Source organism: Serinus canaria, chromosome Z, assembly GCF_022539315.1.
Source record: "Serinus canaria isolate serCan28SL12 chromosome Z, serCan2020, whole genome shotgun sequence".
In the NCBI taxonomy this organism is placed as follows: domain Eukaryota; kingdom Metazoa; phylum Chordata; class Aves; order Passeriformes; family Fringillidae; genus Serinus; species Serinus canaria.
In genome coordinates, this window is record NC_066343.1 from 67921726 (window position 1) to 67938573 (window position 16848).

A 16848-nucleotide genomic window follows, 5' to 3' on the forward strand; every position below is an offset into this window, starting at 1 on the left:
GAATTCCCTGCCACAGCATATTTTTGTATTCCTGCACACATTGCACCCTCACCTTCTCCTCTGAACTCTGGTGCATTTCCAAAGCTGCTTCAACAAGAAGTGGATCAAAGCCCTTCTCACAAAGCTGTCCATGTGCAAACAGGTAATCCAAAACCTGTGGGGAATGAAGAAAACAAACTGTTTGCAGAGAGGCACTTGCAGCAGGCAGCTGAATGTCCTTGCAGAGGAGTTGAGCATGATTCCACCCAATGTTTCACCAGGGACAGAGATACAGTTCTTCCTAGCAGAGTTGAGACATTCCTTTTAGAAGAACTTGTGCAGAGAAAGCAGACAAACCCTTCTATCCTGCTGTGCTCTCTGACCATCCCCTTTGTTCTAGTCAAACCAGCCTCAGAAGTGTATCTTTAGCCTTCGGATGGCAGAGCAGAAGTTACATTATGCTTTTTATACTACAAATTTTAAAAATAAAACTGTAGGTCCAGCAGCCAGGAAATGTCTAGTTTTAGCTTCCTCTCAGACAGCCACGAGAGCTGTTGCAATCTGAGAGCAGTCAGCCTTTGAAGATCAACTCAGCATACCAGCAAGCGAGCTGCAAATCCCAGCTCACGCACAGACACTGCTGCCAAATTTCTTATACATCATCAGCTTTAAGGGGAAGGGTCAGGTAGGCAGCGCTAGGTATGTGAAAGAACAGCACTTGCAAGTAGAGCAGGATTTAAAACTGCCCTCTTAAGGGACATTTTTTTTCCATTTGATAGCTCAGTTCACTCCACCGCACAGCTTAAGCTGCTCTCCATGTGTAGGGAGAGATCCAGCAGATCAGTCCCACAAGCAGGAATCCTTGGGACATGCTCTGTGCAGCACACAGCCTGCTGAGGGTCAGCACAGGAGGTTGGGCCATGTTCTCTCCCTTTGAAGTGCTTGTTTGAAGCAGATCCAAGAGCCACGCTTTGCCCAGCAGCGCCTTGTGCCCAGTGACCTGGTTTGAGCAGGCGTTGCAGGCAGGCTCGAGCAGAAGGAGCAGCAGCAGGGCGCACACAAGTCGGTCAGTGGGGCCTTGCAGGAGCCTTTCAGAGCTGCCTCAGGCCTGCAGGGGCCAATCTCTCCACAAGGAGAGATTTTCAGCTTTGTAAACCCTTGTGCTCAGAACAAGGGAAGGTGGCTAGATTTCTGTCACATGGCTCTTGGCACAGAGCCATGCTAAGCTTCCTTTGGATGCATTTGTGGCTCTTGGGGAGACCCAGAATCTCCCCACAGTTTCACATAGAGCAAAGGGCCCATCCCAAACTCGACATGGCTCTAACTCAGCAGGCATGGCTGACTCTAGCAGTCTCTCACCAGAAATAAGCACAAGCTTTAGGTTGCAACCCCCTATTGGAGTAACATTATTTCCCCCATCCATTTTGAAAACCCAAGACAGCTTCCCAACAGAACCAGCATGTAATCAAGCTTTTCTTTGCACTGCATGAGCTCTTACCTGATCTATGTTCTGTCCCTTCTTCTTCATGGCTTTCAGGACATTCTCAGGTGAGTAGCCCATGTTGACCACAGTCTCCACACAGTGCCTCTCACTGGGGGAGAGGCCCTGCTGCAGCTCAGCCGTGAGACCACCCGGCCACTTCGTGCAGCTGCTGTTATTGGGCACTTTAGACACTGTGAAGTTTTGGTGTGTTACCTAGGGGAGAAAACCAAGAGGCTGAGGTGATTGTCATCTCCTGCATCCCTACATCCTGTTTCTGCCTAGTGCTGGAACCAGGACACCCCATGTAATTAATTCAAAACGTTTTCTAGAGTGCTCTTTGGAAGTTACACACTGTGAGGACGAAACCAAGCAGCCTGATTCCCATCATACTCTTTTAACTCTCAAAGCAATGATCAACAACCCAGATTCTCCACAATGAACCCTCTCCTACTGGTGTGATCAAAGCCTTTGAACACCCAAGCCCTGCAACAGTTAAGGCTGGGATACAGTCAAACCCTGCACCTCAAAGGAAGCACAGATTGCTTCCTTCACCTCAGGTTTACTCATGACCTATGGTTTTCTGTACTCAAAGGAACACCACTTACCAAGATTACCATAAACATAATCCAATGCAAGCAAGCACACAGGTGTATTTGGAAACTTACCACAGGGATTTCTGCTTCCTGGTAATCTGGGTGTACCTGCTGGACAACACACAAATGAAAACAAGTATAAACATCATGTACTGGTCCCCAGAATTTTCCACAGCTGGGCAAGGAAGGTTTTATAGAAGATTCTGCCACAGGATGGGAGACTTTAGCGTCTGATCAGGCTTCCACATACAAGATGCTGACATTATCCACTGCCTGCAGCTATAGAATCATCATCATCATAAGGATCATTCCTCCTCTCAGGACTTGACAAATGGATTATACTCCAAGAAGGATGTGTGTACCCCCACAGTAATTATAAGACTGTTTATTCTATCACTGTAACAGCTGCTTGTTCACACAGCTCCAGTTCAGCTCCTCACCAAGTTTATACTGCCTGAATAACAGTGACAACTTTGAAGTCATTACCTAAAGACTTCTCTGGACTTTTTGACTATGTGAAGGGGTAAGACAAAAATACACCTCTTTTCTATTCCCAACCACTGAACTCCATACACCACACAGGAACAACGTCCCACACTGGCTCAAACATGTGAGCACTTGTCCCACTCTCAGCACACCAGCAGGGCTGGGTCATGTCCCCTGCTGTGCTCCTGCTCTGCTCCTGCAGAACCACCCCACCACTTTGTACAAGCTTGCCCAAGTTAACAGCAGCACAAAGTCAGGCCTTGGCCCCACCAAAGATGCACGTTTCAGTTAAAAAACATTTAGAACTCCTGCATTTTAAACAGAGTTAGAACAGACTGCAAGAAATCATTGTGGGCCAAGAACTGCAGTTTTTAGCATTTCTTAATAGTTATTATGCCAACAAAAATTGCTTGAAAGGTTGTCCACATCCTTCAGAAAGGCCTTCTTAGTGCCCAAACTGAACAACAAAAACCCTCTGCAGAAAACCAATTCTGAAAAGATCTACTAGGATTTTGACAATTTCCATTTATTTGCAAAAAGATTCCAAACTACCACCAATGAGGTTTTGTTCTGCACTTCCCAACATCTTCCAGGGTAGGGATTTCTCTTCTAGAAAACCAACCCTGTATTCATGCTGATGCACTAGGGTATCCAAGAACCCATTCTCATGGTATGTTCTTCAGACACATCCTCTCTCCAGACACTTTTTTAAGGGCAAAAAGCACTGGAATATAGGATACAGAGAAACAGGGAAAACAGCTCTGAAATCAGCTAGTGGATTATCAACAGAAGGATTGCTTTCTTATTGATGCTGCAGACAGGAAAACCAAAACTGTTTCTGACACCAGAGATTCAATTGGGAAAGCCAACTCCTACTACACAATCTACTTAAGTTTAATTTCAATTTCAATCTCCTGTCTTCATTAGTCATTTCTACCTCTGCTAAAGCTGCAAAAATCAATGTACTGGGATTCAAGAAAAAATAAAAGCAAGAAGAGGGGACCACCACAGAACCTATGCAGCCTCAGAGAAATTACAGATTTATTTCCATCCAAAGATTCCTGAATCCAATTCAGTGGTAAAGCAAAAACTCCCATGGTAACTGCAAATTCAAAGTTACAATTTCTAATCTTGTGAGGAGAAAAAAAAAATCACTATGAAATACATTTGGATATGAGCCTTCTGCTCCCAGCCACAGAGATGACTGTGATTTCATTCTAGTGTTTTCATGCTCTGAGGATTTTTGTTACATTTATTTAAATTATTTTGTTGCATTTACTTAAATTTCTTGCATATTGGCCATAATTTTCCATTGGAATTATACTGTGGAAACATAAAACAAGTAAAATCTGAAGTCTTGGAATTTAAACACAAGGAACTAAATTCTGTCAGCTTAATTATTTCTTGATTCACCACTTCCAAAGCATAAATAGTTTCAAATTAATGAATTAATCTTATTACTTCTTCTTATAAGTCTATTTTCTTTTCCCACTTTGCATTTTCCCTTACAACACTGTCAAGAATACATTTTCCCTCTTGGTCTTTAAAAAATTTTAATTCAGCAGAGAATTGTTTTGAGTGTAAATTCAGGCCTCTTAATGCCAATCTATCTAGTTGTAAGTGATCTTTTGTCCCCAGAAATGCTGTGTTCCATAACTGAGGTCATACAGGCCCTTCTCACACCTGTGACCTCCAGCAGTGAGCAGCGCTCAGCACACTGCTGCTCCTGCCAAAGTTAACAGCATTAAATTTGTTCCAGTCATCAACAATCAGCTGTTCTGCTCTGCTTTGTCAGATACACTATTTCCCAGAATACTGTACTGCACAATTATGAGTGCATTTATCTATCCCCAAAAAGAGCTGGGAGGACAAAAGGGAGAAGCAGCATCACTTCTCCCTTTTGTCCTCCCAGCTCTTTTTGGGGATAGATAAATGCACTCATAATTGTGCAGTACAGCACATGGTGTCACACAAAAACCTACAGCATGACACCAAAACCACAGAATCACTAAAACACTGCCTATATTGGACAGAGAAAAAAACCCTGATTATTTTAGAACAAGCGAGAAGATTTGAATACACAGCTTTCACTAGGCTTCATGAGTACTGGTGTCCAGATCTGTGGCTCTTTGTAAAAAACCCCACGTTTACTCTAATCTCTGTTCTTCGTCACAATGAGACAAAAAAAAAACACCTGATGTGAAGTTACTGTCCTCAAAGTAATTTTAGAAGTTGCAACAAGATTGAGGAAATGAAGAGTCAATCTCCACTCTCAGAAATGAAGAGTCAATCTCCACTCTCAGAGCTGTATGGTGACCAACTGTAACATTAAAAATACAAGATGATCTTCAAGGCTGGTTTAGTTCTCCAACGAGCAATGACTCTACCCTCCTTTACAAGAAAGGGCAAATACACGACTTCACATCACTGTAACTTTTTTTTCCTCTGAAAGATTAAGTTTTTAAAGGATCTCAGGCAGAAAATTGAAGGTAAAAAAAAAAAAAAAATAGGCTTACTTCACTGCAGGTCAACTGCAAGCACTTTTTTTCTTCCTTGAATGATGCAGTACATCTGTGTGTTTTAATCTATTACTACTTCTATTCCTTGAGAAGCCTGCATTTACCATTATTTCCAGCAAATAAACAAGCAAACCAAGGAAGAAAACCAGAAGAGATGTGATTCAAAGCCTAACAGCACTTCAGAATGTGATATATCTCATCTGGACAGGATAGAATGCAGGACTGTACAGAGAAGATGCCTTACATACTTAGCTCAGAGGTGTGCAATTCTCAAAAACAAATGAGAGCTAAATAGCTGGAAAAACAATCATTGGATCTGGTCTAAAAAAGTCAAATCTGGGGGAATAATCTGAGGTTTAGAACTACTGCCACAGAGACCTGTTGGACTGATCAATTTGCCACATACATTAAGAGGATCTACAATTCACTCCTAGTAAATGAAATTATAACCAAAGCAACAGGGCAATTTAGAGGCAAGAGCTGCCTTTACACTTCCACCTCTCACCAGCAACCCCTGGTTCTACTCCACTCCATGTTTACCGTAGTCGATGTGCTTTGAGATGATTCGTCTTCTGTACAAACAGTCGAAACAGCCAGGGAAGACAGCCTGGATGAAGAGGATAATGTCTCCCTGCCACTGTCCTCATTTAGAGCGGCAAGACCAAGCATGTGGTGTCCATTCAGTTCACTGGCTTTGCTCTGAGCACAGGTCTGCAAAGAGCTAAGCAAAGTGCCGTTGCGGAGACAGGTAGTGCTGTGGAAAGTGCTCGTGAGCTTTGATGATTTCTGATCACCCTCATCGGAGTCAAGCTTAGGGAATGACAGGGATTTGATATTGCTCACTGAAGTGATGGGGGAAAGGGACACTTTGGAAGACAAGGACATCTTTTCACAGTTTCCCAACTGTGGTAAAGTGATAAAGCCATTGGGTTTGTGAAGGGGTTTGAAGTCCATCGTGGCCTTTTCTATGGATGCCAGAACTTCCTCATCTTGTAACACAGACTCAGACCCTCCTTTAGGCAAAGTATTATCTAACAGCTGGGCAACAATTGGCCCAGTAGTACCAACATGAATTTCAAGGATATTTTTTAATTCCTCCTTATCATCGATAGTTTTTAATTCCAGTTTGTCAAATGGGTCTTCTTCACATTCAAAATCAGCTGGGTTGAAATCTGCCTTTGGACGAGGTGGACTAAGGACCTTTTGCTTCACAGAGCTGGTGTTGGCTGGGGTAGGAGTCAGAATATTATTGTGCTGCAGGCTAGCAAGGATAGGGTTGATAGGAGGAGGCATGGCTTCAGGGCAAGGTCCCTCTGAGAACCCCATCTTGGTGCTGTCCTCTGGAGCAGCTTTTGAGTTTGCTAGAGCTTCTTCTGCCTTGCGTTCAGCTTCTCTCTGAGCAGCCTGAATTTTTTTGATGTCTTTGGCCCACTCAATTGTTTTCTTTTCCAGCGAGAAGTCATACTGAATGAATGTGGAGGGAAACGAGAGAAGGGGATGTAAAAAAAAAAAAAACAAAAAATCCATAAGCTATAAGATCATAGCTGTACTTCTACAAGCAATATAAATTAATGCAAAGAGAATAAGAGCTACAAGAATTATGAGGAATAGCAACATTTCTTCACAACCTGCAGATTGACAAAGCTGGCAGACACTGGAACTACTTAATTTTGCCACTTACAGTAAAATATAGCTGCAACCTGGATTAGAGAGAACTGTATTTTGCCTCCTTCCTACATTCAGCTTTGCTTTAGAACTACTCATCATCCCAAGATCAGTTTCACAGCCCTCCCACCTTCTTCCCCCAGGACAAGGGAGGTAGCGAGGGGAAGTCTAATGAGTTATTAGATGAACCATCACACTCTGCTCTGGCACCACTGAACTATCCCCGGTCTGCAACTTCTACAAGTCATTCAGTAGAGTATTTTTGCATCCAAAGGCCAATACAGTATTACCCAGTTTCCCCGAAAGGATTCCTAAGGGACTTGATATTAGAATGTTGCACTTATTGGTTTAAGGCAGTATTTTCATTCCCACTCCAGTGCAGTGTCTCACCAGCCAAAGGGGATACAATGGCTACACCAATGATAACACATATAGGCAGCACCAGATTTTGCTGTAGTTACTGATGTGACAGGATCTCAAAAGCTTTTCCCATTTAACATCAGGTCCTTTAAGGCCAGATCAGCACAGGAAGGCATCTACTCACTACCAGTATACTGACCACAGAGTGGCTTAGCTGTAAAGGGCATAATTTTGAGGAGCTTAACTTCATCTTAAAATATCCACATATTTTTTTAATACTAAAAATATGGGTGGGAAGCTAAGTTTCCTGCACTTTTATTTTAACAGTGCTCACTACAGCTATAACAAGAGTTAAATTCCACTGTGAGATGCACAGTCCACACAGTGCAGGGCGAACAGGCACACTCTGCTGGGTGAGCCCCAGGTTGACAGAAAAAACAGAGACACAGCACAATCAAACCCGCAGTAGGACATCAGCATCTCCTTTGGCTCCCCCACGCCAGCTTAACTGAGTGGAAATATGGGTACTAGGAAAATCAGGTAATTGTTTAATGGTTATGACGGAAAACCCATGAAGCAGGATAACAGGGTAATATGTAGGGCAGGGAGAGAACAAAAACAGCACGAAAAAAACAGAACCACCTACAGCAATATGTCACAGACAAAGTAAAAACAATCATCAATTGGGACTGGTCAGGGAAAATCATGGATCCAAATGAGAAAACATAATTCAATTAGACCTCCTGTATCGCAACCTGCATTTGGAAATTAGATTTTTCAACAGTTGCACTAAATAAATTGATTTTATGCTACTAGCAATTTATTTCAGCAGAATACTAGCAGAAATATGCTCGCTCCTCAAGACAGGGAATCCATGTACCAAGCTGTAACCTGTTTGCCCCACAGCTTGGAAAGAACTCTCACTCAGAATTACCCAGAAAATAAGAATGGAAAATTATGTCATTGCTGGGTGTATCAGTTCTTAGGACTGTTAAATGTTAAAAACTATATTCAAATTTTGTCAAGGTAACATTCAGAACTAACTACAAGCACACAAAACCACTCTGCTTCTCTGAAACAGATAGTCTAAAACAAATGCTTAAAAATAAAAGGCTAATGTTATTTTAAGGCAATAAAAATTAGAAGCTTTCTGCATGACCCATCATATTTTACTTTTCTATATAGTCCAACAGATCTTCTAGAAACACAGGACTGCCTGTGTGCAAACTGTGACAACTTGGAATGTACAGCACCACTGGTTAGGGCCAGGGGTGAGGGGAGAGAGAGCAGGAAGGCAAAATATCACTTACCTGGGCTTCTCTGACAAGCTGAGAAGAATCAGACAGACAGAAACCAATGGGTAATCCAACCTTTGCTGGGGTTTTGAACTTGTCTCCTATCTTAAATGGGACATCATCAAGGTAACTGAAAGGCCCTGAAATCAGAAGCAGGAACTGTATTAAGAAAAAAACCCTACAACTCCTGAATTTCACACCTTCAATTCAGGCTCACACTGCTGTGTTTGGGAGCTATTATATCTACACTGCAGCATCTACACCAGATAGATGTAGATATATGTAGATATGATATACAACACAAATGGAGTTTGAAGCTGTTTGGACCTCAGTGTCTCTTAGTTCAGGGAGTTTGGTCAGAGTTGTTTAATTCCTAAATTCTAGTCCATAACTGTTAAGAAAAAAAAAAAAGAAAAAAAATAAAGACAAACCCCTTCACAACCAGAATCCACCATTTTGACATCAATGCAACCAGTATCTTAGTTTCATTTGTGACAACGCTATTCCTCCACAACTGGATGCTGAAGCTCTCCTGAACACTGTATTCTATCTCCATAAAAAGATCTATCATTTTTTTGCCATGTTCAAAGCAGATTTTGAAATTACTCAGCTGTAGAACAACTAAGACAAACTACAATCCAGGTTTTGACATACAAGTAGTAAGTAGCATTTGGACAGAAAGTGGTCACAAATGCAAAGCAATGAAGAAAAGCCATTCCTCTTTAAACAAACACAGTGAAATACTAGGCTATTAACACTGCAGCTCTAATTTTTGAAACAAAGCAATCTAACTTTAGCAGGATCTACATCTGCTGTTTTTTTCTGGGAATGACACTTCTCTGGCAAATTCACAAGGAAAAAGCACTTAGAGCTCAACCACCTCCAAACAGCCAGAGTATTAGTGTGCTTTTCTTGAGCAACTGTGAAGAAGTATGAGAAAACCAAAAACATAAACAAAACAGCTTTTCCATTAACTAAAAGTGGTCTCCTGGATCACTTATCTAAGCTTTTGGAATCACAGGCAAGGTTTTTGGTGTGTGTAACAATCTGAGCAGTGACTCTAGGCCTCACTTGTAGCTTCTCCCTGAGCGACATAGATACAGAAAGACATTAGTGGCAACATCTAAGATGGTGTTCAGTGACCAAGTCTTCCTCGCTCAGTGAACTGTGACTTACTGTCTTTATCTGACCCATTTTCATACTTGGATGGCAGTATAAATACTGTTTGTGTTCCCTCACTGTTGATTCATCTACAAGGCAGCCACAGACTCACAGAGGCTGAGCAGCTTTCATAAACAAGAACATCCTGTCAATTTGCAGTTAAAGGCTTATATGCTGTCATTACTTGAGCTCTCACACTATGCACACACTGGGTGGTCACAGAGTCCTGGTAGGACACTGAAACAATCAGGATGAACAACCTATGTCCCACCCACACCTCCAGGATGCAAAAATTGCTCCAGGCAGAACATGACAGTATTTTCAGTGATCCTTACTGAGAATCACACATCCAAGCATTGCACAGCACAGCATCCAGACAGCACCTCACCTGGCCAACACTACCACTCTTTGCAACACAGCATCCAAGATGAACTTGAGCTGACAACCTGAGAGCCTGATACGCCAAAGTATTTGCTTATACAGAAATAACTGTGGACAGCCTCTGCAGCCAGAGTGGTAAATCATGGCCAGGTCAGAGACAATCAGATCTGCCAGCTGCTGCTACCACAGCCTGTTAGTCCCACTGGCACAAGTCCTGCTCTAGGCCAGATGACCCAAGTGCAGTAAGATTACCTCTCCACATGGATCTCCCAGCCCAAATTGCTCAGCGTGCAAAGTGACCTCCCAGCCCAAACTGCTCAGCATACTTGTCTTTTTAGACCTATTGACAATATATAGTGGGCACTTCCCCTTGCACAACTACACCTGAAGCAGATACCAGCCATAGAGGGTACAAGCACAAACTTTGCTGTTTACATATCAGCAATCCTGTTTTGCACAACAAATAAAAAACACTAAGCATACTTAGACTAGCTATATTAAGCTGCCAGCTTAACCCCAGAAGCCTGACTAAAGAATAAAAACTTCCTACTTTCTTTTTCTTCCCCAGTTTACTGACTTTTTAAAAAAAAACCCTTGGCAAAAGCCCATAAGTGCATATTAAAAACACCTCAAATGATTTTGGACATTTGATGGCAAAAAGTCCAAGGCAAAACACCTACACATGTAGAATTTAGCCAGTCATTACAGTAATAGCTTGTTGGAGCTAAATTCTTATCCAGAGAGCTAAGAATCTTTTCTTTCTGTAAGCAGATTGTGCACACACTGAGGAGTAAAGAGTGCAAATTGTTTTAAATGCCACATTCTAGAGCAGTAAGAAAAACCTACACAAAAAGGTATTATGAAAGACATTGTTACAACAATCACATGTTCAAGTGAAATAAGTTTTTACCAAACTGTTATTTAGTAAGTCTGTTAGTCTGATGCTGCTTCATCCTTGTATCAGTTAAAGGCATACTGAGTAATTTCTGGGACTAGGCCTGGCAAAAGTGTACTTGTCAGCCCGGTCTCTGTACTACATTCCTGGCACAACAAACTATTCTAAGAGGAGGATTTCTCTCCACTTCAGTATAACTCATAGAAGTGCCCAGTCTGGCACCAAAACGGAAACATCTCAGAAAAAAACCCCAAAACCAACTAAAAACAACAAAACAACCAAAACAGGCATGAATGGGGAACAGTTTTGAAACCATGTGGAACTTAGTTGCTGTGGTCACATGAACCACTTACATAATTGTTGGAAATTAGAGTTAAAAAGCTTTGAAATTGTCTAGTGACAGCAAAAATACAACTGAAATACTGAAGCATCACACTTGGCATAATCCACATAGGAAAAGGGATTCCTTTCCCTGCACTCATACCTTGTGTTCCCATCTTCATCTCCACTTGACCATGGTCCTGAACAACCTACATTAGGTGACCCTGCCAGGGGTTTGGACATGACAATCTGCAGAGGTCCCCGCCAGCCTCAAGTATTCTGTGATTCAGTGACAGCCCTCTGACCTCTAATAATCAGTTCAACAATAATCACAAGTGATACATCAACTATATTGACTGATTTCATCAGGACGCCAGAGACACCAAGCTGAAGGCAGGCATAGGGATGGATGCTCTACAGTACATCAAAACTCACTTAATGAGATAACAGCCCTGGAGCAGACTGAAACAATTGCCCTACTGATCTCTTAAGACATAATTAAGACAAGAAAGTTGGTCCATTGGTCCTCAGAAACAGTACTGCGACAGTGTGATTAGGAACAGACAGTACACAAAGGAGCACACAAGTTAAGCAGGCAGCTCATAGCACCATTTGTTTGGACCTCATTATTTTGAAGCCAGCAGCATGTTCCACCACACTGTACTTTTCTGGGAAATATTTAAGACATATTGAATTCTGGCCTTGATCAGCCTTTATTAGTCTGGTTAGGTGAAGAGAAAAATAAAAACAGACATAAAAGACAAGCAGATCAGTGTTTAGAGACTGTTTTCAGACACAGGAGCAACTGCTGAATAGCTGGCAAGTACCAAATGAAAAAAATCAGTTGTCTTGCAGCAGAGTCACTGGGCCACCAAAAAGAAGGAGACCACCTAAAAATGAAGCTTTGATAAGCTATTTTTATTTATCCTTAACCCAGTATTTAAGTGAGATATTTCTTATTTTGTACTTCAACTTTACACTTGCGAGACTGAATAAAATGCTCCAGGAAAAACTGAACTCCCCAGAATCCTTTTATTGCAAAAATTATCCAGAAAGATGAAGGTTGAATTTCTAAAAGCATTAGTTTTGATAGCCTGAAAAGTCATGATTACTGATTTGAGGAAAGCACATTACATACAACAAACCGAACTTTAATGTTCCACAGCATCATTAATTACACTCAAATTACACCCCGTTTACTAAAAAATAAGGACATTACAGGCAAATAACTTTTGATACCAATAACCCACATGACTTTATGCATCTCATATGCAGCAGACAGAAAAATAGAATCTTTTCATCATCTGCCTTCTGAACCAAGTTTGTCCAGTTTAGGAGAGAAATTGATGGCTGAGCAAAAATGAAACACAATTCAATGTTGTATTAAAAGCTTCACTTTCAATTCAACTTCTCATGTGACTTCCATAGGAAGATGCTACAGATCTAGTGCCCACTTCAGCAAACACCCAAGCAGTTCAGCTTTAATTTTGAAGGGGAATTTGTTAGGTAAGGAGAATGTGCTATTCTGCCTTGAAGGAACAGCCAGAGACTGATTTTTCAGCTGAATCAGAGAACAGGCAAATACAGCATCAGCAAGCAACTATGCATGAAGGAAGCCAAGGCACTTTATTCCTAACAAAAAACTAGTCAGAAGCTGAACAGATTAGTCTCTATGGACTGCCTAGGCTAGGATATTAGTCAGCAGCAAGAGCAAAACTCATCCTATTGAAAAGACAAGGATGCTAAATCTTACTTACCATGAGAGTCGGATCCCAATTTCTTAGAAGCCATCTAGAACCTGAAAAACATTTTAAAACAGCTTGAACAACTTCGTATATGTAGCACAGAGTGAGTCTATGCAGTTCCAGAATCTTATGTCTAGGTTATGGAACATATCGCAGACATCTGATGCGCCTGTTCCCAAGACAGATAAGCAAACATATTTTTTATCCTTGAAACTAATTGAGCAGAGAAATAACTTAGACCAGGGTCTGCCAATCGAAACAGCAAAATAAAGGGGAAAAAAAAAGCCCCAACCAAAAAATCACAACAGCCAACAGCCAAGACACAACCAGGAACAGGAAGAACAGGAAGGGTGAACAGGAAGACAGAGTTACAGATCACAGCACACAGAGGCCACTCTGTCCCAGCCTCATGAAGTACACCCTGCCTCCCTTGGCATTAAGAATAGCTCTTCCTACTGGAAATACCACACTGATCCTCTTCAGTTTAATCCTGCTGCTCTAAAAAAGGGATACTACTGCATTGGGTATGCAGCCAGTTAGCCAGCATGGTACTCATCTAGACACACTGGGCAATGCATAAAACAGGTGTAAAATAAATGGTACCATGAGAAAGATATCTTGGATATGCACAAGAAACCAATGAGAACAGGCCCCATCCACTGCCCACAACATTTAGGAACACCTTTTAAAATGTGGATGCCAATCATTCATGACCAAGATGTTAAACACAGAAGTGGCTAGGCAGCTTTTAACAGAGAGTAGGCCTGGCTCACCAAAAGAGTTGATCAAGATAGAATTAGCTGTCAGCTAAAACTCTGCTCCAGGATGCTTATGGTACAGTCAACACGGGGTTTTTTGATAGATTAGAAGTATATCACAAGGTGCTACAACATAATTTCTGTAGTAACTCTATTTTTAAGTGCTCCTTGTAACATTATGCATGACAAAGACTCAAAGTTGCTCTTTGTCTCTGACGTTTTTCATCTCAGACTGAAATGCCCAATAGCTGTTCTTTAAAACCATGGAGACCTCTAGTACATTCCCACAGGCAGCAGAGCACAACAACATGGGACAGATCTAACATTCATGCCCATCATTCTTCTTGTCAAGGACTCTTGTGAGGACTTTTCCCATTGCAGATTCCAACTGTAACATCACATATTAAAGGAAGGTGAGGATTACACAGCTTAGTTATTGCTGCTGTTGACAGGACTGGGGACAAGAAGAGCCAGTTTCAAGTACTCTAGGAAAATCCCTTTTGCAGTGCAAAGATCCCTTTCAACATTATATTGAAATCAACAAGTGAACCAGCCCTGGCTAATGGGAAACCTACACAAAGCTAAAGCCAAAGCTGTACGAAGATCACCCACGTGCAACCAGACTTTGTGAAACACAGTGAGCACATGCTGGGCCATGGGGAAGTGAGTCATGCTGGGCAAGTCCAGGTGCATGCTGCACATAAAAACTGTGTGTCATTCTGCTTAATGTTTGTCAGGTTTTTTTGGGAACTCACCAACCTCTCAGCAGTGCTATTACATCTGAAACTATTCCACTAAGCCAGAAACTGGTTCAGGCACCTTGTTCTCAGACACAAACAAAACATTAAGGCTTCAAAGACAGAAAGAAAAGAAGGTGAAATAGTGCCAAGCCTGCCATCCAAGGAAGGATGTCAAGGGCAAATCCACCAGACTACCCACAAAAGCTGCACGTCAACCACTGGAGCTGAACAAGCCTTACCGGTCCCAGTACCCAGACTGCAGACAACAGCACATGAAATAGTTGCACTTTCAGACCCAGGTTTCACTACCAGACAAGCTGTTGTGTTGGCAGTTCCTCTGTGTGAGAGTAGTAATTAGGAATTGTTTTTAGTGAAAAAGCCAGGTGACATGTAGAATCATACAGCCTTCACATCCTCACCAGTCCCCTGTTTGTCACTGGAAACTTTGTGCAAGCACTGCCCACTCTCCACTTAACTTGGGACAAAACCTCCACACACTTCTTTTGATTTCTCAAAGTTCTTTTTTCTAGTTACTACCTCAGACTAAAAAGGAACTAATTTTTTAGAGGATTCCAAAAACTTCTGATTAGAGAAAGTAACTTTCTCACTTTGCCAACTTCAGTTAATAAGGGTATTTGCTCAAGGCAGCACCAGTTACTACAGATTACTGCTCCAGGGACACAAGTGTCAAGGCGTATAAATCACAACAAGCCAAAACTGCAATTCCAGCCTCCAAGGAGTTTTGCAGTTAGCCTATCACTCTGGAGCTGCATAAAGTCTCAGTGTCATCCCACAGAAGATATATGTATCTTGCTTTTGCTGATCCTGTAGTAAAATCCTAATGTTGACCTAGTGTCTGCATTACCTTTAAGATGCAGTGGAAAAATAATTCCTCAGCCATATGCAGCACCTTAATTAACCAAAGAACTAGCTAAGGCACATCGGCAGCAAGCTAGTCATGAAATGGATCATTTCAAGAGCCAGTCACTTTAGATTCACATAGCATTTGAGTTTATATCACACAGGTCTTGCTGATGCACTGTGAGTGTGCACTTATTAAGACAACATTACTTCAGAAGGCACTTGTCAGCAAACAAAACTGTTAAGCACTACACACAGTAACATAAGAACAGGCTGCCAGCCACACTTCATCACCCCCTTTCCAAAGAAGGTTTAATTAAAATAGTGTCTTATGACTAACCAAATTTGACAGGCTAGTCAGGGACCACTGTTACAAGCATATTGCTGTTGCTCTGTTGTCCAAGCTGGGAAAACTCTATCTGCATACAGTTAGGCAGTTACTCATTTGTACTATGATTCTGGGCACTACCTTAACATTAATTATACTGTGCAGTAAAGGTTTGCTTATTTTTGTTACCACTCATTTTGAAATTTAATTTGAAATCTGGACTGCTTCCAAAGCTTTATTCCAAATCACATGACAGACAAGTGCAGCTCTACCACTGTTTTCTTTGGTCTCCAGACTCCAGAACAAGATGCTGAAGGGCACTACCACAACTGCACATGGTGGCACAGATTTGGCCTGATACCTTACTACACATTGTAAACTAAGAGAGGACAAAAAAAAACTTTTTCACCACCTTTCCTGCTCTAGAGGAACCATTTAGTATGTGTCTATAAGAGTACTACAGGGTGCTCTTATAGACACATACAAGCTCTTTTATAAATGTAGACCTCCCCAGCTTCACTCCCTCATTCTTGGCTCTGGACAACTCTTCATGGAGAAGATTAGGGCTGCAAGAACCTAAAAGTTATAGAGAACTGAAGCAACCTGATGTGAACTCCTCCCTACCCATCTGCATCATTCTTTACTTAGTAACACTGAGGCAACAGGTCAGATTTGTACACCATCCAGTCAGAGCAACACAGCATAGCAAGAGCCAAGGATGAGGGCAGAAGACCTACAGAGTGCTCATGACAGAAGGGGCAGGGGGACAGGGAAACAACCACAACCACAAACAACACACAGATGCAGAAACAGAAATGGCAAGGCAAAACCGATTACAGCGACAACTGGCACAGAGAGGTGATGAGCTGGAGTGCTTTGAAGAGACAGAGGTGACCAGGGCAATTCACTGGCATGTCATTACTTAAACCTGAATGGCATTTAGTTGTGCTGCCAGACAAGGAGAACACAGAAAAGCACGACTTGGTGCAAGAAGGCAATGCCAAAGGAAGAGTCTCGTCAACAGAAGAGAACAAAAAAAAAAAAAATTACAAAGAGCATCTCATGAAGAGCTTCTGGGTTTTTTGCTATTATTTCCATGCTTCTTCATTCCTTTTCTTCTGAAGGAGTTCTAACTAGACAAGTTGGAAGTATCCTACCACTAATAACACCTGTACTTGCTTTATTCATGATAACTTAAACCAATGTGACTATTTTGCAATAAGAACTGGACTCTTGCTGCTGTATTCCTGAGTACAGGGTGCAAACATGTCTACATTC

General features: G+C 41.8%; 2 protein-coding genes across 6 annotated transcripts in view; one reads left to right on the forward strand and one right to left on the reverse strand.

Moving 5' to 3' along the window:
* The window catches only part of UBAP2 (ubiquitin associated protein 2), a 418367-nt gene that overhangs the window by 236331 nt on the left and 165188 nt on the right, over window positions 1-16848 (forward strand). The gene's annotated exons all lie outside the window — the stretch shown is intronic.
* The window catches only part of UBAP1 (ubiquitin associated protein 1), a 33381-nt gene that overhangs the window by 2473 nt on the left and 14060 nt on the right, over window positions 1-16848 (reverse strand). For 4 of the 5 annotated variants that reach the window (XM_030236848.2, XM_050987435.1, XM_050987436.1 and 1 more), the window contains exons 2-7: window positions 12896-12936; window positions 8396-8520; window positions 5601-6524; window positions 2128-2166; window positions 1478-1675; window positions 53-154 (exon numbers count right to left, since the gene is read on the reverse strand). In XM_030236848.2, the coding sequence (XP_030092708.2) occupies window positions 53-154; window positions 1478-1675; window positions 2128-2166; window positions 5601-6524; window positions 8396-8520; window positions 12896-12929 (1422 nt within the window). In that variant the 5' untranslated portion in view covers window positions 12930-12936. The remainder of the gene's footprint in view (window positions 1-52; window positions 155-1477; window positions 1676-2127; window positions 2167-5600; window positions 6525-8395; window positions 8521-12895; window positions 12937-16848) is intronic. The other variant, XM_050987437.1, reaches the window with a different exon arrangement.